This window comes from Anomaloglossus baeobatrachus, chromosome 3 (assembly GCF_048569485.1).
Source record: "Anomaloglossus baeobatrachus isolate aAnoBae1 chromosome 3, aAnoBae1.hap1, whole genome shotgun sequence".
Lineage (NCBI taxonomy): Eukaryota > Metazoa > Chordata > Amphibia > Anura > Aromobatidae > Anomaloglossus > Anomaloglossus baeobatrachus.
In genome coordinates, this window is record NC_134355.1 from 427,790,859 (window position 1) to 427,818,393 (window position 27,535).

Consider the following 27,535-nt stretch of genomic DNA (forward strand, 5'->3'; position numbering starts at 1 on the left):
CAGGCTTACTATGCTGCCTGCGCCGCATGTACGACCTAGCTACTGGCAGGTTCCACTGACCCTCATTGTGTGCACTGCTCGGCCCCTGTGGCACTTACTCAGCCGGAGCCTCTGCTAAGGGGGGCCCAGGGGGAACCACCTGCTAACACTGTCCAGGTGACAGGGACGGAGTTTACAGTTTTTACTGAAAGACTTTCTGAGACTATGGCTAAGATTCTAGAAGCCTTGCAGTCCAGACCATGGCCACTGTGGAATCATTGCCCCCCTGGTTCCCCTCAGTTGGAACAACAATGTTCCCCCGGGGTGTCTCATAGATCCCAGGGTGAGGTCTCTGACACGGACCGCAGCCCCAGACCACCTAAGCGAGCTCGCTGGGAAATCCCCTCGACCTCATCACATTGTTCAGGGTCTCAGAGGGAGGACTCTCTGTATGATGAAGCGGGGGTAGCTGATCAGGATTCTGATCCTGAGGCCGCTCTCAACCTTGATACTCCTGATGGTGACGCCATAGTGAATGATCTTATCGCGTCCATAAATCAAATGTTGGATATTTCTCCCTCGGCTCCTCCAGTGGAGGAGTCAGCCTCTCAGCAGGAGAAATTCCGTTTCAGGTTCCCCAAGCGTACAACGAGTATGTTTCTGGATCACTCCGACTTCAGAGAGGCAGTCCAGAAACACCGAGTTTGTCCAGATAAGCGTTTTTCCAAGCGCCTTAAGGATACACGTTATCCCTTCCCCCCTGATGTGGTCAAGGGCTGGACTCAGTGTCCCAAGGTGGATCCTCCAATCTCCAGACTGGCGGCTAGATCCATAGTTGCAGTTGAAGATGGGGCTTCGCTCAAGGATGCCACTGACAGACAGATGGAGCTCTGGTTGAAATCCATCTATGAAGCTATCGGCGCGTCTTTTGCTCCAGCATTCGCAGCCGTATGGGCACTCCAAGCTATTTCAGCGGGTCAAGCGCAAATTGACGCACTCACACGTACGTCTGCGCCGCAAGTGGCGTCCATAACTTCTCATACGTCGGCATTTGCGTCCTACGCTATTAATGCTGTCCTGGACTCTGCGAGCCGTACGGCGGTTGCAGCCGACAATTCGGTGGCAATCCGCAGGGCCTTGTGGCTACGGGAATGGAAGGCAGATTCGGCTTCCAAAAAGTCCTTAACCGGTTTGCCATTTTCTGGCGACCGTTTGTTTGGTGAGAGGCTGGATGAAATCCTCAAACAATCCAAGGGAAAGGAAACATCCTTACCCCAGGCCAAACCAAAATTACCCCAACAGAGGAGGGGACAGTCGAGGTTTCGGTCCTTTCGGGGTACGGGCAGGTCCCAATTCTCCTCGTCCAAAAGGCCTCAGAAGGATCAGAGGAACTCCGATCCATGGCGGTCTAAGTCACGCCCTAAAAAGACCGCCAGAGGTGCCGCTACCAAGGCGGCTTCCTCATGACTTACGGCCTCCTCACACCGCATCCTCGGTCGGTGGCAGGCTCTCCCGCTTTTCCGACATTTGGCTGCCACAGGTAAGACTGTTGGGTGAGAGACATTCTGTCTCACGGTTACAGGATAGAGTTCAGCTCTCGTCCTCCGACTCGATTTTTCAGAACATCTCCGCCTCCCGAGCGAGCCGAGGCTCTTCTGCAGGCGCTGGGCACTCTGAAGGCAGAAGGAGTGGTGGTCCCTGTTCCTCTTCAGCAACAGGGTCACGGTTTTTACTCCAACCTGTTTGTGGTTCCAAAGAAGGACGGGTCTTTCCGTCCTGTCCTGGACCTAAAACTGCTCAACAAACACGTAAAGACCAGGCGGTTCCGGATGGAATCCCTCCGCTCCGTCATCGCCTCAATGTCCCAAGGAGATTTCCTTGCATCGATCGATATCAAAGATGCTTATCTCCACGTACCGATTGCTCCAGAGCATCAGCGCTTCCTGCGCTTCGCCATAGGAGACGAACACCTTCAGTTCGTGGCACTGCCGTTCGGCCTGGCGACAGCCCCACGGGTTTTCACCAAGGTCATGGCTGCAGTAGTTGCGGTCCTCCACTCTCAGGGTCACTCGGTAATCCCTTACTTAGACGATGTGCTGGTCAAGGCTCCCTCTCAAGAGGCATGCCAGCACAGCCTCACCGCTACTCTGGAGACTCTCCAGAGTTTCGGGTGGATCATCAATTTTCCAAAGTCAAATCTGACACCGGCCCAATCGCTGACATATCTTGGCATGGAGTTTCATACTCTTCCAGCAATAGTGAAGCTTCCGCTGAACAAGCAGCGTTCACTACAGACGGGGGTGCAATCTCTCCTTCAAGGTCAGTCACACCCCTTGAGGCGCCTCATGCACTTCCTGGGGAAGATGGTGGCAGCAATGGAGGCAGTCCCTTTCGCGCAGTTTCACCTGCGTCCTCTTCAATGGGACATCCTACGAAAATGGGACAGGAAGCCGACGTCCCTCGACAGGAATGTCTCCCTCTCTCAGGCAACCAAAGCTTCCCTTCGGTGGTGGCTTCTTCCCACTTCATTATCGAAGGGGAAATCCTTCCTACCCCCATCCTGGGCGGTGGTCACGACGGACGCGAGTCTGTCAGGGTGGGGAGCAGTCTTTCTCCACCACAGGGCTCAGGGTGCGTGGACCCAGCAAGAGTCCTCACTTCAGATCAATGTTCTGGAGATCAGGGCACTGTATCTTGCCCTGAAAGCGTTCCAGCAGTGGCTGGAAGGCAAGCAGATCCGAATTCAGTCGGACAACTCCACCGCGGTGGCTTACATCAACCACCAAGGAGGGACACGCAGTCGGCAAGCCTTTCAGGAAGTCCGGCGGATTTTGATGTGGGTGGAAGCCACGGCCTCCACCATATCCGCAGTCCATATCCCAGGCGTGGAAAACTGGGACGCAGATTATCTCAGCCGTCAAACCGTGGACAGCGGCGAGTGGGCTCTGCATCAGGCAGTGTTCCGGTCGATCTGCCGCAAGTGGGGCACTCCGGAAGTGGATCTAATGGCATCCCGGCACAACAACAAGGTCCTGGTTTACGTGGCTCGCTCTCACGATCCTCAGGCCTTTGCAGCGGACACGCTGGTTCAGGATTGGTCCCAGTTTCGTCTGGCTTACGTGTTTCCCCCTCTAGCTCTCTTGCCCAGAGTCCTGCGCAAGATCAGAATGGAGGGCCGTCGGGTCATACTCATCGCCCCAGACTGGCCCAGGCGAGCTTGGTACACAGACCTGCTCCGTCTGTCCGTAGAGGTGCCGTGGCGTCTCCCGGACCGCCCAGACCTTCTCTCTCAAGGTCAGTTTTTCCGCCAGAATTCTGCGGCTCTCAGGTTGACGGCGTGGCTCTTGAGTCCTGGATCCTGATGGCTTCCGGCATTCCTCCCGAAGTCATCTCCACTATGACTCAGGCTCGGAAGTCTTCCTCGGCAAAAATTTACCACAGGACTTGGAGAATTTTCCTGTCCTGGTGTCGTTCTTCCGGCCATGCTCCTTGGCCTTTTTCCTTGCCAACCATCCTGTCCTTTCTGCAGTCCGGTCTGCAGCTAGGACTATCCCTCAATTCTCTTAAGGGACAGGTCTCGGCTCTGTCAGTGTTCTTTCAGCGGCGTATCGCCCGACTGGCTCAGGTGCGCACCTTCATGCAGGGCGCATCTCACATCATTCCTCCTTACCGGCGGCCTTTGGATCCCTGGGACCTTAATCTGGTCCTCACGGCCTTACAGAAACCCCCCTTTGAGCCTCTTAGGGAAGTTTCTTTGTTTCGACTTTCACAGAAAGTCGTCTTTCTGGTGGCCATAACTTCTCTGAGGAGAGTCTCTGATTTGGCCGCGCTCTCTTCGGAGTCACCTTTTTTGTTTTTTCACGAAGACAAGGTAGTTCTCCGTCCGACTCCGGACTTTCTTCCTAAGGTGGTGTCTCCTTTCCACCTTAACCAGGACATTTCATTGCCTTCCCTTTGTCCGGCCCCTGTTCATCGCTTTGAGAAAGCGTTGCATTCTTTAGATCCGGAGCGCCCGCACCAGATCTAATGTGTCACGCACCGCCGCTCTTAGGCGGTGCACCTCTCTTTTTGTGCGGACCATAGGTCAGCGCAAGGGTCTCTCGGCTTCTAAACCGACCCTAGCTCGTTGGATTAGGTCGGCCATATCCGATGCCTACCAGAGTACTCAGGTGCCTCCCCCGCCGGGGATCAAGGCACACTCCACCAGAGCTGTGAGTGCCTCTTGGGCTTTCAGGCACCAGGCTACGGCTCAGCAGGTCTGTCAGGCTGCCACTTGGTCTAGTCTGCACACCTTTTCAAAGCACTACCAAGTGCATGCTCATGCTTCGGCAGATGCGAGCTTGGGCAGACGCATCCTTCAGGCGGCTGTCGCCCATTTGTGAAGTTTGGTTTTGCCTACTTCTCAGTTTTCTGTTTATTTCCCACCCATGGACTGCTTTGAGACGTCCCATGGTCTGGGTCTCCCATAAGGAACGATGAAGAAAAAGAGAATTTTGTTTACTTACCGTAAATTCTTTTTCTTATAGTTCCGACATGGGAGACCCAGCACCCTCCCTGTTGCCTGTTGGCAGTTTTCTTGTTCCGTGTGTTTTCACCGGCTGTTGTTGTAGTCAGAGGTTCCGGTTGTTCCGGGTTTTGCTCTGTCTCTACTTGTGGGTGGATGTCCTCCTTCAGCTTTTGCAATAAACTGGCTAGATTTGGTCATCCAGGGGGTGTATATGCTCGGAGGGAGGAGCTACACTTTTTAGTGTAGTACTTTGTGTGTCCTCCGGAGGCAGAAGCTATACACCCATGGTCTGGGTCTCCCATATCGGAACTATAAGAAAAAGAATTTACGGTAAGTAAACAAAATTCTCTTTTTTCTCGGTCCGATTAGGGCTGAGAAAATAATCGCTCATGGGTGCTGACACAGGCTAATATTGGTCCGAGTGGAATGCGATATTTAATCGCATTCCACTCGTACAGTTTTTCTCGCCGTGTGTCTTAGGCCTTACAATAGATCTACAGGTAGGCCCAGCTGATCTTTACTGCAAAGGCTTATTCCCATCTCCAAGATCTTATCCTAATATGTAGTAGGTATAATAATAATAATATTAGGAAATACCTCCAATTAGAAATGTAGTATAGTTCTTCTGATTCACTGTCGCTTACTTCATGTTCAGGGCATTGCAGGACCTTAGGTATCCATGCTTATGACTACGCATATAGTTAGTTGGTATTAGTTGTAGTCATGAATATCTAAGGTCCTGCAATGCCCTGAACATGAGATAAGTGATCGTGAATCAATATAACTATACTACATATCTAATTGGAGGTATTTGCTATTATTATTATTATTATTATACCTATTACATATTGGGATAGGATCTTGGAGACGGGAATAACACTTTAAATACCTCTGATAACAACCTGGTCAGCCACATGTTTGTTTACTGTATGATGCTATTCAACAAGTACACGTAGTAGACTGATGTCTGTCTTTGGTTAAAACCACAATATGTGCTGTCTCTTCAATAATCCAGATGTAATATAAAATTTTTTCAGTTTTGATGTACCTACATCAAGCAAATATTTCATTAGTATTATTTTTATGTTTTATTCTCCACCTAGGCTCCCCACTTTCTTACACACAACAGATTTATGGGTCTTGGATTAAAGGCCGTAATGCAGGTGGATCACGCAACACCACCAGCTTTCCTGATAACCCAAAGTTCTGGCTACGCATAAAGGAGAAAAGTGAGATGTATTTAACCCTTATGCAAAGGCCAAGTTCTGAACTAGGAGCCTCCAGCAGTATGCGCTGCAGCAGACAGTTACATTGTGAGGCTTCAAAAAGAACAACTCCCATTGCGGTGGGATTGCATATCTGGAAGGTAAATTTGAGTATCCCCAGCTTGGTGAACATGGGTAACACCTATTTTATGGATGAAAGAACAGTTATGCCTCATGTAATCAAATTATTATTAGTAGCATTAATTTCAGTGCAAAAAAATTACTGATTGTAGAATATTTTTTTTTTTTTTTTTTTTTTTTTTTATTCATATTTTTTTAATTTTGAAAGTAGATATAGGTCCTTAATATTCAACCTATAACCTAACCTTTTGTTCCAGGGGAAGGCAAAAACCATATATGACCAGATGCTAGTTTCCCCATATTAAGGGGAAATTCAAATAATTCTAATCAAACTAGTTCCTTCGATCAACGTCCTATCACACAATCTAGTACTTACAACTTGTAATGTTATATATGTAGACAGAGTACCCCCTTGAAAGCTACCAGTTTCACTAAATGGCTGCGACTCCTGCGTCGTGTCGACAGCACAGCAGCTAATCTGACCCTTGGAGCCGCCTGGAAGACTCGCCGGTGGACCTGGGGAAGATGGGTTTACATTTAACATGGCTTGTTGTGGTGTTTGTTTGTTTTTTTTTTTTTGTTTTTGTTTTTAACAATATTGCAGCCCAGGCAGGACATTGTCTGCAAGGGGGCAACCTCTTTTATATGTCTATCAAGCTCGTGATTTCCATAATTACACAAAGTTTCCTTCTTGGTGTTGCAATTTCAATGTTGAGAATTGTACAGTGAAGGAATTAATTATTTGATCCCTTGCTGAGTTTGTAAGTTTGCCCAATGACATGACCAGTGTATAATTGTAAGGGTAGGTTAATTTTAACAGTGAGAGAATATCCAAAGTAAAATCCAGAAATCACATTGTATGAATGATAAAAATGTATTTGCATTTTGCAGAGAGAAATAAGTATTTGATCCCCCTGGCAAACAAGACTCAATACTTGGTGGCAAAACCCTTGTTGGCCAGCACAGCAGTCAGTTGTTTTTCTAGTTGATGAGGTTTGCGCACATGTCAGGAGGAATTTTGGTCCACTCATCTTTGCAGATCATCCCTAAATCATTAAGATTTTGAGGCTGTCACTTGGGAATTCGGCGCTTCAGTTAAGCTTTTCTATGGGAGTAAGGTCTGGAGACTGACTAAAACCACTCCATGACCTTAATGTGCTTCTTTTTGAGCCACTACTTTGTTGCCTTGGCTGTATGTTTTAGGTCATTGTAGTGCTGGAAGACCCAGCCACGACCCATTTTTAATGTCTTGGCAGAGGGACACTAGAGCTTCAAAGGAGCCATCATCCTCCATGATGACATCACCGAGCTAGTGGAAGTTAGAGACCTTGCGCTCCTCCACCATCTTTTTGAGGATGCCTCATACATACTCAATAGGGTTTAAGTCTGGAGATATGCTTGGTCAGTCCAGCACCTTTACCCTCAGTTTCTTTACCAAGGCAGTGGTCGTCTTGGTATGTTTTTGGGGTCGTTATCATATTGAACTACTGCCCTGCGGCCTAGTTTCCGAAGGGAGGAGATCATACTCTTCTTCAGTATGTCACATTACATGTTGGCATTCATGGTTCCCTCAATGAACTGGAGCTCCCCACAGCCAGCAGCACTCATGCAGCCCCAACCCATGACACTCCCACCACCATGCTTAACTGCAGGAAAGATACACTTGTCTTTGTACCCATTCCTCCACACATGCTTGACACCATCTAAACCTAAAGTTTCATTTTCATCTGCCTACAGCACATAGTTCCAATAATCCATGTTCTTAGTCTGCTTGTCTTTAGCAAACTGCTTGCTTTCTTGTGCATCATCTTTAGAAGAGGCTTCCTGCTGGGATGACAGCCATGCAGACCAATGTGATGCAGTGTGCGGCATATTGTCTGCGCACTGACAAGCTAACCCACACCCTTATAACCTCTGCAGCAATGCTGTCAGCACTCATACATCTATTTTTGACAAGACAACCTCTGGATATGATGCTGAGCATATGCACTAAGCTTCTTTGGTCAACCAGGTGAGACCTGTTTTGAGTGTAAACTGTCTTGTTAAACCGCTGTATGGTCCTGGCCACTGTGCAGCATCTCAGTTTCTGGGTGTTGGCAATCTTGTAGTCTAGAACATCTTTATGTAGAGCAACCATTATTTTTTTCACACCCTCAGAATTATTTGCCATGAGGCGCCACCTTGAACTACCAGTGACTTCCAAATTGAATACACCTGCTCCCCACTCATACCTGAGACCTTGAAACACTGAGTCACATGACACCTGGGAGGGAAAATGGCTATTTGGGACCAATTTTGCCATTTTTCACGGTAATGGTGTACTTACTTTTGTTGCCAGAGGTTTAGACATTAATGGCCGTGTGAGTTATTTAGAGGGCACACCAAGTTTGCACTATTATGAAAGCCATACACTTACTACTTTACATTGTATCGGTGTCAGATCTTCAGTGTTGTCCCAAGAAAAGATATAATAAAATAGTTGCAAAAATATGAGGGGTGTATCCATTTTAGCGATATACTGTATCTCAAAATACAAAACATACAGCGTAAATTCTATGGAGACTCCATGTATGGAAATTCAAGATCGATGATTGCTTTCCAGAAAAAATAAACCTCATATGAATTGTCGGCATTGAGTATCATGAACCTGATGCATACCATAACCTGATTTCATGTAGAAAAACATTGTCCTATATACCATATGCAGCGAATATGTGCGAGTCTTTGTGGCTAACTCAGTTGTGGAATCTCCTGATATTATTTTATATCTGGCCTATATCTCCCTCCCTTCTTTTTTTTTATATTCAGCAGTGTTATCCTGAACTTTGTTTAGCATCTTGGTAGAGGACCAAAATGAAGTTCAATGAAGCGGTCCTAGGATGGATGATGTGACATAGCCGATAAATAAGCTCTGTTTCTTACTTTTTTACCTTATCTACAGGTGGAAAAACGTCGCTTTAACCTTCAGAAGACCATTTTGACACCCCCTTTGGCTGGCACCTCCTCGCACTGTTATGATAGACAGCTACATCTGCGGTGTGAGTTATCTCCAGGATATCATCTGCTTATCCCCAGCACATTTCTCAGGGACACAGAAGGGGACTTCTTACTGCGGGTGCTTTCCAGTGGACCCATCACACTCAGGTTACAGTGAGCTGCCCTTATAGCTGATTATTACTCATGACATTGAGATTAGATGGAAATAGCATTCAGATTATAAACTTTGTTCTATTTTTGTCAAATGTTGCTAGAAAAAGTAAAAGCCTATTGGGATTTAATATAAACACTTCTACTTTTAATACTTTAGCAGTGCCTGCCTGTGAGTTGTAAGCTGGTGCTTCATAATTGGTAAGGACTTAACACCATCACGAAATGCAGTGCTACTTGTTCTCTAGACCTGATTTGTAAAGGCCAACTAATTGAAGAATGATAAAATATTTTTAGGAAAACTATATTTTCAGTTTTGGTTAATTTGACACCCATAAAGCCAGTGTACCTTTCTGACACCAGCAAGTTAATATATGATACATAGGGATTAAAATGCATGAACAAAATATGGATACTAAATAGTTTTTAGATTTTCTGAAAAAGGACACATTTAAAGAGCACATAATGTGATTTAGTAAGATAGGATTTTTCTCTGTGAAATCGAAGATCTTCTCTCACAGGCTCCATTTAAGACCTCTGCAGACAAACTGATAACTTACATGATAATGCAATATGTATTAAAACAATATGGTGTTTAGGGAATTGAAAGAATCAATAAATGGTAACTGGCCAATTTATTCACACTATATATTTAGTATACAACGAATTGTAATTTCACAGAAAAAAATAACCCTAACGTTTTTATTAAATATGCTTTAAAATTAATAGCAGCAGCAGCAAAAGACTGCCTATGTGAATACCCACTCCATAGGAAGGCTAAGCATATTGTATTAATAGGCACTTTCTTTATCCAATATAAGCAAAGTATTTTATTGATCACCTTAGTATTCTCACACACATTTAGATATTTTCTGTTCCTGAGGAACTCCCCACTTTAGAGGGGAAACGTGTAGTGTAGTGATGGATGAACCCGAATTGTAAAGTTTGAGGGCCGTACCGGACACCTAATTTCTGTGCACGGACCTCAGGGTAGTCTGTGTTAGTGTTCAGGTTCGGTCACCAGGATACAAATAAAATAAGGAATCAAAATGCAGAATAAAGCAGGACAATTTTACTTGGTCTCCTCACAACTGTCGCATTGCTTCTGGATCCGCTCATTAAAGCTCATGAATATTAACTGCTTCCACTTCCCACTTCTCTCTGACAGCATCTGTGATTGGTTGCAGTCTGAGTGCCGGTGTCTCTGATTGGCTGCCCTCACAGTAGCTGTCTGGGTCCCCGAAGTGGCGTTTAAAAATAAATTTCTTTATCGTTCCTTTATGGGAGACCCAGACCATGGGTGTATAGCTAGCGACCTCCGGAGGACACACAAAGCACTACACTCAAACGTGTAGCTCCTCCCTCCGGGCTATATACACCCCCTGGATGACAATCTACCCAGTTCAACGCTTTGTGTTTCAGGAGGATACACACACTTTTATTTCCTCATATTTTTTTTTCAATTTTATTTTAATTTTTTAAAGATTTGGAAGAAAAGCGGGTCCAGTTTGGACTCCCGGCATGTCCCTTCACGCTCCACTCTGCGGGGTGCTGTTAAGGTTGATCTTAATAAGGCTGGAGCCTTCACATGCCGTGCTCCTTCGCATCCTCTGTCGAGGCTCTGTTTGAAGTGGGAGCCATCACGGTCCTCTCTGCTTGCAGGAGGCCGGCTCCATCCACAGCCCTGTCTGGTCCCTGCTGGAAGGAGCGTTAACCCCCACTCAGGGACATGGCCCTGCGTCTCAAAGCTAAGTATTGAGACGTTTTTTCAGGGGTCCCGGGTGCTTTTATTATGGGGGCAGTATGTGCTTTAGCGTTACTGTTAATTTCGGCCGGTTCTGGGAATTTCCCATGAGAACCGCGCCGACGGTGCCTGCTCGTCGGCCGCACTTTAAAATCTAGGCCCCGGCTTCAGTTTGGGCCTAGTTTCGTTTTTGGCTTCTTCTGTATGTTTTGCATACAGCGCCGCCCACCGCCCGGCCAGCAGAGGGGAGGGCACTCCTCTCTAAGGAGATGTCCCCTCCCCTGTCTACCCCCCTGTATCTCTGTGCCCTCTGTTTTTCCCGCTCCTGGGCTTATACACGCCCCCCCTCCTTCTCCCAGCGCCATTTTCTCAGCGTTTTTATAACACTGAGAAGCGCTGGATGCTACTGCTGCATACTTTTTGGAAAGCTGTCACTTTACAGGGGAGCGGTGAAATCCGGAGGACACACAGAGAACAGGGCTGGTAAGCCACAACCTATGGTTGTGGATTTTTATACACTCAGGCTTTCTACAGGAGTGTGTTTTGGCTGCAGAGCTTCCTCCACAGCAGCATGTCTGTCACTAGGAGCAAGGCTGCAAACATGTATGCTATATGCACTGCTTGCAAGCTAATTCTGCCAGAGCCTAGCACGTACCCACATTGTGATAACTGTGCTAATATGGTTGTGTCTCAGCCTGGAGCCTCCTCAGGGGTCCCTCCGGCTGCTTCGGTCCCGGTGGCTGAACCCCCGGCTTGGATAGCATCCTTTTCACAGGCTCTTTCCAAGTCGTTTGCCGATTCCATGGGGCAGCTGTCCCAGACGCTGCTGTCTATGCATCAGCCTCCCTCTCAGGGTGTCTCTGCGGCTCTGAGCTCTGCAGAGCCCTCAGAGTATGTCCTAGGACCCCGTCCCCCTAAACGGAGACGCACGGACCCTTCTCCTTCCTCGTCCCACGGCTCTGATTCACAAGCCGAGGTGCGGGGCGAGGATGATTCACTTACTGTGGGCTCAGACTCTGCCTCTATGTACCCCATTGACTTGTCTGAGGGCGATGCGGACGTTAGTGACTTGATTGCGTCCATTAACTCCGTACTGAACCTCAACCCACAGGAGTCAGAGGATCAACCCTCTCTGGTAGAGGTACACCAGTTTACCTCTCCTAAGAAACCTAGGAGTATGTTTTTTAACCACTCCAGCTTTCAGACCACTGTTAACAAGCCTAGGGCCTGTCCTGACAAACGTTTTCCGAAACGTAGTTCAGATGACCGTTTCCCGTTTCCACCGGAGGTGGTTAAGGACTGGGCCCAGTCCCCAAAGGTAGACCCTCCAGTGTCCAGAATCTCAGCCCGCACAGTAGTTGCGGTGGCCGACGGCACTTCTCTTAAGGATCCCACTGACCGCCAGGTTGACCTTCTGGCCAAGTCTGTATTTGAGGCGGCAGGAGCCTCCTTCTCTCCGTCTTTTGCGGCGGTGTGGGCTCTTAAGGCTATCTCTGCCTCTCTGGCGGAGATTCATTCCCTCTCCAGGGACTCTATTCCTGAGATGGATGCCTTAACTTCCCGAGCTTCGGCTTTTGCATCCTACGCCATGGCTGCCGTCCTGGAGGCTTCTCACCGCACGGCAGTGGCCTCCGCTAACTCCCTCGCGATCCGCAGGATCTTGTGGCTTCGAGAGTGGAAAGCGGACGCTTCCTCTAAGAAGTACCTTGCGAGTCTCCCTTTTACTGGGTCACGGCTGTTTGGGGAACAGCTGGATGACATAATTAAGGAAGCTACTGGCGGGAAGAGTACTTCCTTGCCACAAGCTAAAGCCAAGAAACCTACCCAGGGCAGGAACCAATCGAGGTTTCGTTCCTTTCGTTCCTCTAACTGGTCATCCTCTAAGCCCACAGTCTCGTCCACTACCGCCAAGGATCGTAAATCCAACTGGCGCGCAAAGCCGCGTCCTCAAAAGACCGGAGGAGCCGCTGCCACCAAGGCAGCCTCCTCGTGACTATCTGGCCGCGCCAGCAACGTCCTTGGTCGGGGGCAGGCTCTCCCACTTTGGCGACGTGTGGTTGCAACACGTCTCCGATCAGTGGGTGCGGGATATCATCACCCACGGCTACAGGATACCTTTTTCCTCCAGCCCGCCAAACAGATTTTTTCTGTCCACCCCCCCCTGCTCCAAAGCCGCCGCCTTCTCTCAGGCCGTGGCATCCCTGCAGACCAATGGTGTAATTGTTCCGGTCCCCGCCCGGGAACGGTTCAGAGGTTTCTACTCAAACCTCTTTCTAGTTCCCAAAAAGGACGGTTCCTCCCGGCCCATCCTGGATCTCAAGCTTCTCAACAAGCATGTTCAGGTGCGGCACTTTCGCATGGAATCTCTAAGATCGGTCATTGCCTCAATGACCCAGGGAGATTTTCTGGCATCCATCGACATCAGAGATGCCTATCTGCATGTGCCTATTGCGGTTTCACACCAGCGCTGGCTACGCTTTGCGATCGGAGAGGAACATTTCCAGTTCGTGGCTCTTCCCTTTGGCTTAGCCACGGCCCCCCGAGTGTTCACCAAGGTCATGGCAGCAGTGGTTGCGGTCCTGCACCTCCAGGGGTTGGCAGTGATTCCTTACCTGGACGACCTTCTAGTCAAGGCCTCATCCAGTGTAGACTGTCAGCGGAGTGTCTCGCTCACTCTCGCCACTCTAGTCCAATTCGGGTGGCTTGTCAACCTCCCCAAGTCGACTCTGACCCCGACCCAGGTACTTTTGTACCTCGGGATGCAATTCGAGACTCTGCCGGCACTTGTCAAGTTGCCCTTAGTCAAACAGCAGTCCCTTCGTCTGGCGGTGCGCTCTCTGCTGAGGCACCGCCGTCATTCCATCAGACACCTCATGCAGGTGCTGGGTCAGATGGTGGCGTCCATGGAAGCGGTTCCCTTTGCCCAGTTCCATCTGCGTCCCTTGCAGCTGGACATTCTCCGCTGTTGGGACAAGCGGATCTCTTCTTTGGACAGGCTGGTGGCTCTGTCATCACAGGCCAGGAACTCCCTTCAGTGGTGGCTTCAGCCCCTCTCCCTTTCACAGGGACGGTCCTTCCTGACTCCGTCCTGGGTGATCCTCACCACGGATGCCAGTCTCTCCGGCTGGGGAGCGGTGTTTCTCCATCACCGAGCACAGGGCACTTGGACTCCGTCCGAATCAGCCCTCCCGATCAATGTGCTGGAGATCAGAGCTGTGTTTCTAGCTCTCCTAGACTTTCACCACCTATTGGCGGGCAAGCACATTCGGGTTCAGTCGGACAACGCGACAGCGGTTGCCTACATCAATCACCAGGGCGGAACTCACAGCCGTCTGGCGATGTTGGAGGTTCAACGAATCCTCCAGTGGACGGAGGACTCAAAGTCCACCATATCCGCAGTCCACATCCCAGGCGTGGAAAACTGGGAGGCCGATTATCTCAGCCGTCAAACCGTGGACGGCGGCGAGTGGGCCCTGCATCCGTCAGTGTTCAGATCAATCTGCCGCAAGTGGGGCACTCCGGAAGTAGATCTAATGGCTTCCCGGCACAACAACAAGGTTCCGGTCTACGTGGCTCGCTCCCACGATCCTCAAGCCTTCGCAGCAGACGCACTGGTTCAGGATTGGTCTCAGTTCAGTCTGGCCTATGTGTTTCCCCCTCTAGCGCTCTTGCCCAGGGTTCTGCGCAAGATCCGAATGGAGGGCCGTCGGTCATACTCATTGCTCCGGACTGGCCCAGGCGAGCCTGGTACCCAGACCTGCTCCGCCTGTCCGTAGGGATGCCGTGGCATCTCCCGGACCGCCCAGACCTTCTCTCTCAAGGTCCGTTCTTCCGCCAGAATTCTGCGGCTCTCAGATTGACGGCGTGGCTCTTGAGTCCTGGATCCTGACGGCTTCAGGCATTCCCTCTGAGGTCATCTCCACCATGACTCAGGCTCGGAAGTCTTCCTCGGCTAAGATTTACCACAGGACTTGGAGAATTTTCCTGTCCTGGTGTCGCTCTTCCGGCCATGCTCCTTGGCCGTTCGCCTTGCCGACCATCCTGTCTTTTCTACAGTCGGGTCTACAGTTGGGTCTGTCCCTCAATTCACTTAAGGGACAGGTGTCGGCTTTGTCGGTATTGTTCCAGCGGCGTATCGCCCGACTGGCTCAGGTGCGCACCTTCATGCAGGGCGCATCTCACATCCATCCTCCTTACCGACGACCCTTGGATCCCTGGGACCTTAATTTGGTCCTCACGGCCTTACAGAAACCCCCTTTTGAGCCTCTCAGGGAGGTTCCTTTGTCTAGACTTTCACAGAAAGTTGTCTTTCTAGTAGCCATAACTTCTCTCAGGAGAGTTTCTGATTTGGCTGCGCTTTCTTCGGAATCCCCCTTTTTGGTGTTTCACCAAGACAAGGTGGTTCTTCGTCCGACTCCGGACTTTCTCCCTAAGGTGGTGTCTTCCTTCCACCTTAACCAGGACATTTCATTGCCCTCTTTTTGTCCGGCCCCTGTGCATCGCTTTGAGAAGGCGTTGCACACCTTGGATTTGGTGCGGGCGCTCCGAATCTATGTGTCTCGCACCGCCGTTTTTCGGCGGTGCACCTCACTTTTTGTGCTAACCACGGGTCAGCGCAAGGGCCTCTCGGCGTCTAAACCGACCTTGGCTCGTTGGGTTAGGTCGGCTATCGCCGATGCCTACCAATCTTCTCAGGTGCCTCCCCCGTCGGGGATTAAGGCGCACTCGACCAGAGCTGTCGGTGCCTCCTGGGCTTTCAGGCACCAGGCTACGGCTCAGCAGGTGTGTCAGGCTGCCACTTGGTCCAGTCTGCACACTTTTTCTAAGCACTACCAAGTGCATGCTCATGCTTCGGCAGATGCGGACATTGGCACAAATAGATGCCATATGACAGCAGTGAAAATTCACAAGTTGTAAGGTAGAAATCATTGGCACATGTAAATAGAAATAAAAGCCATGTGACAACAATAGCCTTCAATATTTTTTGCATCAAATCCACCCTTGTTCTCCTGTTTTTCCAGCACAGATAAAGCAGACAGCTGGGGGCTGGTATTCTCAGGCTGGGGTGGCCCATGGTTATTGGACTCTCCACAGCCTAAAAATAGCAGCCAACAGTTGCCCCAAATTGGTGCATTCTTTAGGTGCGCAAATCCTGGCGCTTACCCCGCTCATCCCGAGGAGTGCCCTGGAGCGGTAGCAATTTGGGTAATATAAGATATTAATGACAGTTGTGATTTGTCAAAAAAATCAGTTGTCATCAAGCCTGACATTAGTAATGGGAGGGGTCTATGAGACACCCCAATTACTAATAGTGTAAGTAAAAAGAAATAAACAGAGAAAAATCCTTTTTATTAAAATCCTACCCCCCCAAAAAAAACCCTGCCCTCTTTCTCCAATTTATTAACCCACAAAACACCCCTGCAGGTCCAACGTAATGTACACAATGACGTCCCACGACGATCCAGGCTCTGCTACATCCAGACGTTGCTGTGCATTGGTCACATTAGAAAACATGACCGAGCAGCAAGGCACCAGGGGCAGTTGTGAGAGCAGTGACGTCAGGGAGTTCACCTGAGGTTACAGCTGGGGGTTCCCACAGTACCCCAGCTGTGAACTAGCCTCAGGTGAACTTGTTGAACTCCATGCCAGATTACTTGCTTAAGATATGTGCACACGTTTAGTATTTGGTTTCAGATAATCTGCGTCTCCTGGCAGAAAAAAAGCATCAAAAAATGTGATGCGTTTTTTTGCCAGGAGGTGCAGAGTTTTGCAAATTAATTTCTGCACTAAATCTGCATCTCCTTGAAGAAAAACACATGGTGAGTTTTTGTGCCAGAAGATGGAGATTTTCTGCAACCAAATACTCAACATGCTTACATAGCCTAAGCCGACAATTCAACATTGAGTTCACCTGAAGCGAGTTCATGGAGCTCACCTGAGGTCACAGCTAAGGTACCATAGGAATCACCAGCTGTAACCTTAGGCGCACTCACTAACCTCACTGCTGTGGCTCCGTTGGCTGTGTCCCTGCGGCCGCAGTGATTGGTCGTGTTTTCTAATGTGATTGTGCACTGCGTCCTCAGATGTAGCAGAGGCGGGATCGTAGTAGGACAACTTGTCTGTGGATTATGTCAGGCCTGCAGGAGTGTTTTTAGAGATTAATTAAATTGGAGAAAAAGGGTGTTTAAAAAATATAAAAAAATTGTGTTGGGTTTTCACCTTTATAATTACATGATTAGTAATGGGAAGGGTCTTGTAGACCCCTCCCCATTACTAACCTCAGGCTTGATGATAGCTGTGATTTATTGAAAAATCATAGCTGTCATTAACCTTTTATATTACCCCAATTGCCACCGCTCCAGGCCAACCGGAATGAGCCGGGTAAGTGCCAGGATTGGCGTATCTGATACACCAATTCTAGGGAGGCAGCGCCTGCTATTTTTCGGCTGCGAAAAGCCCAATAACAATGGGCCTCCCTAGCCTGGGAATACCAGCCCCCAGCTGACTGCTTTATCTTGGCTGAGTATCAGTATTGTGGGGGACTGAACACAGTTTTTTAAATTTAAAAAAAAAAAATGCAACATGGAATCCCCTGTATTTTGATACACAGCTAAGATTCCGCACATAGCTGGAGGCTGCAAACTCCAGCTGTCTGCTTTATCCACGCTGTGTATCAAAATATGCCATTTTTTTCCAATTTATTTATTTTTAGACTCCACTTTTTTGGACACAGACAGCTAATGTGAGGGCATGCAATCACAGACGCCGGCAGTCTGACTGCAACCAATTACAGACTCTGTCACAGAGGATGTGTGGGGGAAGCAGTGAATATGCATGATATTTAATGAGCGGACCTGGAAGCAGTGAGGCGAGGCAGCTGCGTGGAAACTTGGTAAGTAGAATTGTCGTAATCCCCATTTTGTGTCCTTTTTCAGCCCCATAGCCATTTTACAGAACACAAGTTTGTGTCTCCATAGACTTATAAGGTTTGGGGTCGTGTCTCAAGCTTTGGTTCTAGTCTGGTCCCGATCCTGACTTAAAAAATAAAAATAAAAGATCGCCTGAACCTGCCGAACTTTAACATATGAGGGTTCACCCATCTCTGGTGTCGTAGTTATAGGAGTACTTATTGTAGTGTTCTCCAGGTTATAAGCTATCGTATTGTATATGTGTAACACGAATCATAATGTTAATGTAAGTTAATTGAGCAATATTCAGACTATGCTACTGTGTCAATATAGTCTGGAGTGTTCTCTCTGAAATCCATAATTATTTACATGGCAAACAATGATAATGGTCCATGATATCATAGCACTTTGTATATGAAGTTGGATTCTCACTCGAGATAATATTTTTGTGGCTTGTAATATTACTATGTGGCTATTTGAGTTTGACTAGGATATGCTCTTTTAGGGCCCAGCAGAGTATTCGGACAAGTCGACATAGAGCGGTGGAGCCAACCTCCCCTGGTTGGTATGGTCATTTAGGGCATAACAGGCCCCTTCTCATCTTGTCCTACAATTGTTTTTTACTATCATTATTTCTATTTTTGTATATATACCTCACTGGGGGTGGGTATTTACATAGGTACTCTTACTATGGTTTGGTATGAAAGCATATCTAAAAAAAATTGTTTTCTTTGTCGCTCCATTGGGAGACCCAGACAATTGGGTGTATAGCTTCTGCCTCCGGAGGCCACACAAAGTATTACACTTTAAAAAGTGTAACCCCTCCCCTCTGCCTATACACCCTCCCGTGGATCACGGGCTCCTCAGTTTTATGCTTTGTGTGGAAGGAGGCACACATCCACTCATGCATTCTCATATTTGGATGTCCCAAGGTGGATCCTCCAGTCTCTAGATTGGCGGCTAGATCTGTGGTATCGGTGGCAGATGGCTCATCACTAAAGGATGCCACTGACAGGCAGATAGAGCTCCTGGTGAAGTCCATCTAAGAGGCCACGGGCGCGTCTTTTGCCCCGGCCTTGGCAGCCGTGTGGTCACTCCAAGCTATCTCGGCTTGTCTGACTGAGATTAATGCTGTCTCACGTAATTCTGCTCCGCAAGTTGCGTCTTTGACCTCTCAGGCGTCAGCCTTTTCATCCTATGCCATGAACGCAGTCCTGGACTCTGCTAGCCGTACAGCTGTAGCATCCGCTAACTCTGTGGCAGTCCGCATGGCCATGTGGCTGCGCGAATGGAAGGCAGACTCTGTCTCCAAGAGGTTCTTAACCGGTTTGCCGTTTGCTGGCGAACGCTTGTTTGGCGAACGACTGTATGAGATTATTAAGGAATCCAAGGGAAAGGACTCATCCTTACCCCAGTCCAGATCTAAGAGACCTCAACAATGGAAAATACAATCGAGGTTTCGGTCCTTTCGTCCCTCCGCCAAGCCCCAATCCTCTTCGTCCAGCAGGCAGGAGAAAGGCCAGAGGAACTCCTATGCGTGGCGGTCCAAGTCACGCCCCCAAAAGGCCGCAGGAGTTACTGCCTCCAAGGCGGCCTCCTCATGACTCTCGGCTTCCCCTAACCGCATCCTCGGTCGGTGGCAGGCTCTCCCGCTTTGGCGACGCCTGGTGGCCACATGTTCAAGACCGATGGGTGAGAGACATTCTGTCTCACGGTTACAGGATAGAGTTCAGCTCCCGTCCTGCGGCTCGTTTCTTCAGAACCTCTCCGCCCCCCCGCTCAGGCCGACGCACTTTTTCAGGCGGTGGACGCTCTGAAGACAGAAGGAGTTGTGACCCCCGTTCCCCCTTCAGGAACGTGGTCGCGGCTTTTACTCCAACTTGTTCGTGGTGCCAAAAAAGGACTGATCATTCCGTCCCGTTCTGGACCTCAAACTGCTCAACAGACACGTGAGAACCAGACGATTTCGGATGGAATCTCTCCGCTCGGTCATCGCCTCGATGTCACAAGTCGACTTCCTAGCATCGATCGACATCAAAGATGCTTATCTCCACGTGCCGATCGCACCCGAACATCAACGCTTCTTGCGTTTCGCCATCAGGGACGAACACCTTCAGTTCGTGGCATTGCCTTTCGGCCTGGCGACAGCCCCACGGGTTTTCACCAAAGTCATGGCATCCGTCGTGGCGGTCCTACACTCTCAGGGCCACTCGGTGATTCCCTACCTAGGCGATCTCCTAGTCAGGGCCCCTTCTCGGGTGGCGTGTCAACACAGCCTTACAGTCGCTCTGACGACTCTCCAGCAGTTCGGGTGGATCATCAACTTCCCAAAATCCAAGTTGACACCGACCCAATCACTGACTTCGGGATGGAGTTTCATACACAGTCAGCGGTAGTCAAGCTACCGCGAGACAAACAGCTTTCTCTGCAGGCAGGGGTGCAATCACTTCTTCGGAGTCAGTCACACCCCTTAAGGCGCCTCATGCACTTCCTGGGGAAGATGGTGGCAGCGATGGAGGCAGTGCCGTTCGCGCAATTCCATCTACGGCCACTCCAATGGGACATTCTCCGCAAATGGGACAGGAGGTCGGATTCCCTCGACAGCAACGTCTCTTTCCCTTGCAACCAAGACGTCACTTCAGTGGTGGCTCCTTCCCAATTCTCTATCGCAGGGAAAATCCTTCCTACCCCCAACCTGGGCTGTGGTCACCACGGACGTGAGCCTGTCAGGGTGGGGAGCGGTTTTTCTCCACCACAGGGCTCAGGGAACCTGGACTCCGATAGTCTTCCCTTCAGATCAATGTTCTGGAGTTAAGGGCAGTGTATCTAGCCCTATTGGCTTTTCAGCGGTGGCTGGAGGGCAGGCAGATCCGTATCCAGTCGGACAACGCCGCTGCCGTCGCATACATCAACCACCAAGGCGGCACTCTCAGTCGTCAAGCCTTCCAGGAAGTCCGGCGGATTCTGCAGTGGGTGGAAGCCACAGCCTCCACCATCTCCGCAGTTCACATCCCGGGCGTAGAAAACTGGGAAGCAGATTTTCTCAGTCGTCAGGGCATGAATGCGGGGGAATGGTCTCTGCACCCAGAAGTGTTTCGAGAGATCTGTCGCCGCTGGGGAACGCCGGACGTCGATCTCATGGCGTCACGGCACAACAACAAAGTCCCGGCATTCATGGCTCGGTCTCAGGATCACAGAGCTCTGGCGGCGGATGCGTTAGTTCAGGACTGGTCGCAGTTCCGACTGCCTTATGTGTTTCCTCCTCTGGCGATGCTGCCCAGAGTGTTACGCAAGATCAGGTCCGACTGCCGTCGCGCCATTCTCATCGCTCCAGACTGGCCGAGGCGGGCGTGGTACCCGGATCCGTGGCATCTCACGGTGGGCCAGCCGTGGGCGCTTCCAGACCACCCAGACTTGCTGTCACAAGGGCCATTTTTCCATCTAAATTCTGTGGCCCTCAACCTGACTGTGTGGCCATTGAGTCCTGGCTCCTAGCGTCTTCAGGGTTGTCTCAGGATGTCATTGCCACCATGAGACAGGCCAGGAAGCCAACGTCCGCCAAGATCTATTACAGGTCTTGGCAAATCTTCTTATCCTGGTGCTCTGATAACGGTTTCTCTCCATGGCCGTTTGCCTTACCCACTTTTCTTTCATTCCTCCAATCCGGAATGGACAAGGGTTTGTCACTCGGCTCTCTCAAGGGCCAAGTATCGGCGCTCTCCGTATTTTTTCAAAAGCGTCTAGCCAGGCTTCCGCAGGTCCGCACGTTCCTGCAGGGAGTTTGCCACATAGTCCCACCTTACAAGCGTCCGCTGGAACCCTGGGATCTTAACAGGGTGCTAACGGCTCTTCAGAAACCACCTTTCGAGCCGCTGCGGGATGTCTCTTTATCACGTCTTTCGCAAAAGGTGGCCTTTCTAGTGGCAGGTACATCACTCCGGAGAGTGTCTGAGCTTGCAGCGCTATCATGCAAAACCCCCTTCCTGGTGTTTCACCAGGATAAGGTGGTCCTGCGTCCGGTTCCGGAATTTCTCCCTAAGGTGGTATCTACTTTTCATCTCAATCAGGATATCTCCTTACCTTCATTTTGCCCTAATCCAATTCACTAATGTGAAAAGGATTTGCACTCTTTGGATCTGGTGAGAGCACACCGGCTCTACGTGTCTCGCACGGCGCCCCTGCGTCGTTCAGATGCGCTCTTTGTCCTTGTCGCTGGCCAGCGTAAGGGTTCGCAGGCTTCCAAGTCAACCTTGGCTCGGTGGATCAAGGAACCGATTCTCGAAGCCTACCGTTCTTCTGGGCTTCCGCTTCCTTCAGGGCTGAAAGCCCATTCTACCAGAGCCGTGGGTGCGTCCTGGGCATTGCGGCATCGGGCTACGGCTCAGCAGGTGTGTCAGGCAGCGACGTGGTCTAGTCTGCACACTTTCACGAAACACTATCAAGTGCATACCTATGCTTCGGCAGACGCCAGTCTAGGTAGGCGAGTCCTTCAGGCGGCGGTTGCCCACCTGTAAGAGGGCCGTTTCGGCTCTTGTTATTGAGGTATTCTTTTACCCACCCAGGGACTGCTTTTGGACGTCCCAATTGTCTGGGTCTCCCAATGGAGCGACAAAGAAGGGAATTTTGTTTACTTACCGTAAATTCCTTTTCTTCTAGCTCCTATTGGGAGACCCAGCACCCGCCCCTGTTCCCTTCGGGCTGGTTGTTCTTTTGTGTACACACATGTTGTTCATGTTGAATTGTTCATTTGGTTCATGGTTTAGTTCTCCGAACATCCTTCGGATTGAATTTACCCTAGACCAATTTATAAGTTTTCTCCTTCCTGCTTTCTTTGTCGCTCCATTGGGAGACCCAGACAATTGGGTGTATAGGCTATGCCTCCGGAGGCCGCACAAAGTATTACACTAAAAGTGTAAAGCCCCTCCCCTTCTGCCTATACACCCCCCGTGCTCCCACGGGCTCCTCAGTTTTTATGCTTTGTGCGAAGGAGGCAGACATGCACGCACAGCTCCATAGATGGGTCAGCAGCAGCTGCTGACTATGTCGGATGGAAGAAAAGTGGGCCCATATAGGGCCCCCAGCATGCTCCCTTCTCACCCCACTCTTGTCGGCGGTGTTGTTAAGGTTGAGGTATCCATTGCGGGTACGGAGGCTGGAGCCCACATGCTGTTTTCCTTCCCCATCCCCCTTAGGGCTCTGGGTGAAGTGGGATCCTATCGGTCTCCAGGCACTGAGACCGTGCTTCATCCACAACTCCTGGGAGCCTGCTGGATAGGAGCCGGGTATCGTTCAGGGACATGGCCCTGCTACTTGGAGGTACTCTGTGTCCCCGTGGGGACCGAGCACAGCAACACTCCAGCATTGCTGGGTGTGCTAGTGCACCGGGGACCGCGGCGCTGACCGGGTTAAATGTGCCATTACACACTCAGCGTCGCTGAGTGTGTTTATGTAGGGGGGCTACCGCGCTGACCGCCACCGCCATGTTTAACACTGAGGCGCGGCTGGGACTTGTAGTGCGCCGGGGACTTCCGCGCGGCCGCGCTTTTACGGCGGCCGCGCTTATTACTCGAGTCCCCGGCTTTTTGCGGCCTAGTCTTTCTTCCTCCCGCCCACAGCCCTGACAAGCAGGGGAAGGGCGGGACGCTGTACGGACGAGCAGCAATGAGGGCTGGAGCATGCTTTGCATACTCCACCCCCCTCACTGCACAGTGTGGCACCAGTTCCCGCACTCTCTGGGTCACGCCCACGGCTCCCTCCTCTCCTCAGGACGCCGGCAGCCATTCCTGTCAGCTCCTTGAACGCTGCAGAGGGGGACAAATTCTGACAGACCCAGGCAGGGACCCTGGTGGCCTCACAACCGCTTTAAGCGGGTGGTATGCAGCACCTGTGGTGCTAGCCACATTTGTGCAGGAGTGTAATTTTAAATTATATGTTTATAAGATATACTTTACACTGTATGGTGCACAGTTGATTCTGGCTATATATATATATATTGTGTTGCTCAGGGAAGACAACAGCATGGCGCCCATAAAAGGCAGGGGTGCCAAACCACAGGCTTACTATGCTGCCTGCGCCGCATGTACGACCCCGCTACCGGCAGGATCCACTGAGCAATCCAGACCGGTATCTCAGCACAGGGGCACTGTTGAATCATTGCTCCCTGGCCCCCCTCAGTTGGACCAGCAAGGTCCCCCCGGGGTGTCTCATAGATCCCAGGGTGAGGTCTCTGATACAGACCCCAGCCCCTGACCGACTAAGCGAGCTCGCTGGGAAATTCCCTCGACATCTTCATATTGGTCAGGGTCTCAGCGGGGGGAATCTCTGGATGATGAAGCGGAGACAGCTGATCAGGATTCTGATCCTGAGGCCGCTCTCAATCTTGATACGCCTGACGGGGACGCCATAGTGAACGATCTTATTGCGTCCATCAATCAAAGTTGGATATTTCTCCCTCAGCTCCTCCAGCGGAGGAGTCAGCTTCTCAGCAGGAGAAATTCCGTTTCAGGTTTCCCAAGCGTACACAGAGTATGTTTCTGGACCACTCTGATTTCAGAGAGGCCGTCCAGAATCACCGTGCCTGTCCTGATAAGCGTTTTTTTCTAAGCGCCTTAAGGATACAAGTTATCCTTTTCCCCCTGACGTGGTCAAAGGTTGGACTCAGTGTCCCAAGGTGGATCCTAGACTGGCGGCTAGATCCATACTTGCAGTGGAAGATGGGGCTTCACTCAAAGATGCCACTGACAGGCAGATGGAGCTCTGGTTGAAATCCATCTATGAAGCTATCGGCGCTTCTTTTGCCCCAGCATTTGCAGCCGTATGGGCGCTACAAGCTATCTCAGCAGGTCAAGCGCAAATTGACGCAGCCACACAGACGTCGGCATTTGCGTCTTACGCTATTAATGCTGTCCTGGACTCTGCGAGCCGTACGGCGGTTGCATCCGCCAATTCGGTGGTACTCCGCAGGGCCTTGTGGCTACGGAAATGGAAGGCAGATTCTGCTTCCAAAAAAGCGCTTAACCAGTTTGCCAATTTCTAGCGACCGATTGTTTGGCGAACGTTTGGATGAAATCATCAAACAATCCAAGGGAAAGGATACATCCTTACCCCAGCCCAAACCGAACATACCCCAACAGAGGAGGGGGCAGTCGAGGTTTCGGTCCTTTCGGGGCGCGGGCAGGTCTCAATTCTCCTCGTCCAAAAGGCCTCAGAAAGATCAAGGGAACTCCGACTCATGGCGGTCTAAGTCATGTCCTAAAAAGACCACCGGAGGTGCCGCTACCAAAGCGGCTTCTTCATGGCTTTCGGCCTCCTCAATCCGCATCCTCGGTCGGTGGCAGGCTCTCCCGCTTTTGCGACACCTGACTGCCAAGGGTAAAAGACCGTTGGGTGAGAGACATTCTGTCTCACGGTTACAAGTTAGAGTTCGCCTCTCGTCCCCCGACTCGATTCTTCAGGTCATCCCCGCCTCCCGAGCGAGCCGAGGCTCTTCTGCAGGCGCTGGGCACTCTGAGGGCAGAAGGAGTGGTGGTCCCTGTTCCTCTTCAGCAACAGGGTCACGTTTTTTTCTCCAACCTGTTTGTGGTTCCAAAGAAGGACGGGTCTTTCCGTCCTGTCCTGGACCCGTAACTGCTCAACAAACACGTACAGACCAGGTGGTTCCGGATGGAATCCCTCCGCTCCGTCATCGCCTCAATGTCCCAAGGAGATTTCCTTGCATCGATCGATATCGAAGATGCTTATCTCCACGTACCGATTGCTCCAGAGCACCAACGCTTCTTGGGCTTCACCATAGGAGACGAACACCTGCAGTTCGTGGCACTGCAGTTCAGCCTGGCTACAGCCCCACGGGTTTTCACCAAGGTTATGGCTACTGTAGTAGCGGTCCTCCACTCTCAGGGTCACTCGGTGATCCCTTACTTGGACGATCTGCTGATCAAGGCACCCTCTCAAGAGGCATGCCAACACAGCCCCGACGCTTCTCTGGAGGCTCTCCAGAGTTTCGGGTGGATCATCAATTTTCCAAAGTCAAATCTGACACCAGCCCAATCGCTGACATATCTTGGCATGGAGTTTCATACCCTATCAGCGATAGTGAAGCTTCCGCTGATCAAGCAGCGTTCACTACAGAAAGGGGTGCAATCTCTCCTTCAAGGTCAGGCACACCCCTTGAGGCGCCTCATGCACTTCCTGGGGAAGATGGTGGCAGCAATGGAGGCAGTCCCTTTCGCGCAGTTTCACCTGCGTCCTCTTCATTGGGACATCCTACGCAAATGGGACAGGAAGCCGACGTCCCTCGACAGGAACGTCTCCCTCTCTCAGGCAACCAAAGCTTCCCTTCGGTGGTGGCTTCTTCCCACTTCATTATCGCATGGGAAATCCTTCCTACCCCCATCCTGGGAGGTGGTCACGACGGACGCGAGTCTGTCAGGGTGGGGAGCAGTCTTTCTCCACCACAGGGCTCAGGGTACGTGGACTCAGCAAGAGTCCTCGCTTCAGATCAATGTTCTGGAGATCAGGGCAGTGTATCTTGCCCTAAAAGTGTTCCAGCAGTGGCTGGAAGGCAAGCAGATCCGAATTCAGTCGGACAACTCCACAGTGGTGGCTTACATCAACCACCAAGGCGGAACACGCAGTCGGCAAGCCTTCCAGGAAGTCCGGCGGATTTTGATGTGGGTGGAAGCCACGGCCTCCACCATCTCCGCAGTTCACATCCCGGGCGTTGAAAACTGGGAAGCAGACTTTCTCAGTCGCCAGGGCATGGACGCAGGGGAATGGTCCCTTCACCCGGACGTGTTTCAGGAGATCTGTTGCCGCTGGGGGATGCCGGACGTCGACCTAATGGCGTCCCGGCACAACAACAAGGTCACGGCATTCATGGCACGATCTCACGATCACAGAGCTCTGGCGGCAGACGCCTTAGTTCAGGATTGGTCGCAGTTTCAACTCCCTTATGTGTTTCCTCCGCTGGCACTGTTGCCCAGAGTGTTACGCACGATCAGGGCCGACTGCCGCCGCGCCATCCTCGTCGCTCCAGACTGGCTGAGGAGGTCGTGGTACCCGGATCTGTGGCATCTCACGGTCGGCCAAACGTGGGCACTACCAGACCGACCAGACTTGCTGTCTCAAGGGCCGTTTTTCCATTTGAATTCTGCGGCCCTCAACCTGACACTGTGGCCATTGAGTCCTGGATCTTAGCGTCTTCAGGATTATCTCAAGAGGTCATTGCCACTATGAGACAGGTTAGGAAACCAACGTCCGCCAAGATCTGCCACAGGACGTGGAAAAATTTTCCTGTCGTGGTGCTCTGCTCGGGGTTTTTCTCCCTGGCCTTTTGCCTTGCACACTTTTCTGTCCTTCCTTCAATCTGGACTGGAAAAGGGTTTGTCGCTCGGCTCCCTTAAGGGACAAGTCTCAGCGCTCTCTGTGTTTTTCCAGAAGCGCCTAGCCAGACTTCCACAGGTACGCACGTTCCTGCAGGGGGTTTGTCACATCGTTCCTCCTTACAAGCGGCCGTTAGAACCCTGGGATCTGAACAGGGTGCTGATGGTTCTTCAGAAACCACCATTCGATCCAATGAGGGATATTTCTCTCTCACGCCTTTCGCAGAAAGTGGTTTTCCTAGTAGCAGTCACTTCACTTCGGAGAGTGTCTGAGCTAGCAGCGTTGTCGTGCAAAGCCCCTTTCCTGGTGTTTCACCAGGACAAGGTGGTTCTGCGTCCGGTTCCGGAATTTCTCCCAAAGGTGGTATCCCCCTTTCATCTCAATCAGGATATCTCCTTACCCTCTTTTTGTCCTCATCCAGTTCACCAATGTGAAAAGGATCTGCACCTGTTAGATCTGGTGAGAGCACTCAGACTCTACATTTCTCGTACGGCGCCCCTGCGCCGCTCGGATGCACTCTTTG

General features: G+C 50.6%; 1 protein-coding gene across 3 annotated transcripts in view; it reads left to right on the forward strand.

Moving 5' to 3' along the window:
- CAPN10 (calpain 10) overlaps positions 1-27,535 on the forward strand; it is a 64,724-nt gene that overhangs the window by 27,914 nt on the left and 9,275 nt on the right. For 2 of the 3 annotated variants that reach the window (XM_075340371.1, XM_075340374.1), the window contains 2 exons: positions 5,590-5,852; positions 8,774-8,982. In XM_075340371.1, the coding sequence (XP_075196486.1) occupies positions 5,590-5,852; positions 8,774-8,982 (472 nt within the window). The remainder of the gene's footprint in view (positions 1-5,589; positions 5,853-8,773; positions 8,983-27,535) is intronic. The other variant, XM_075340373.1, reaches the window with a different exon arrangement.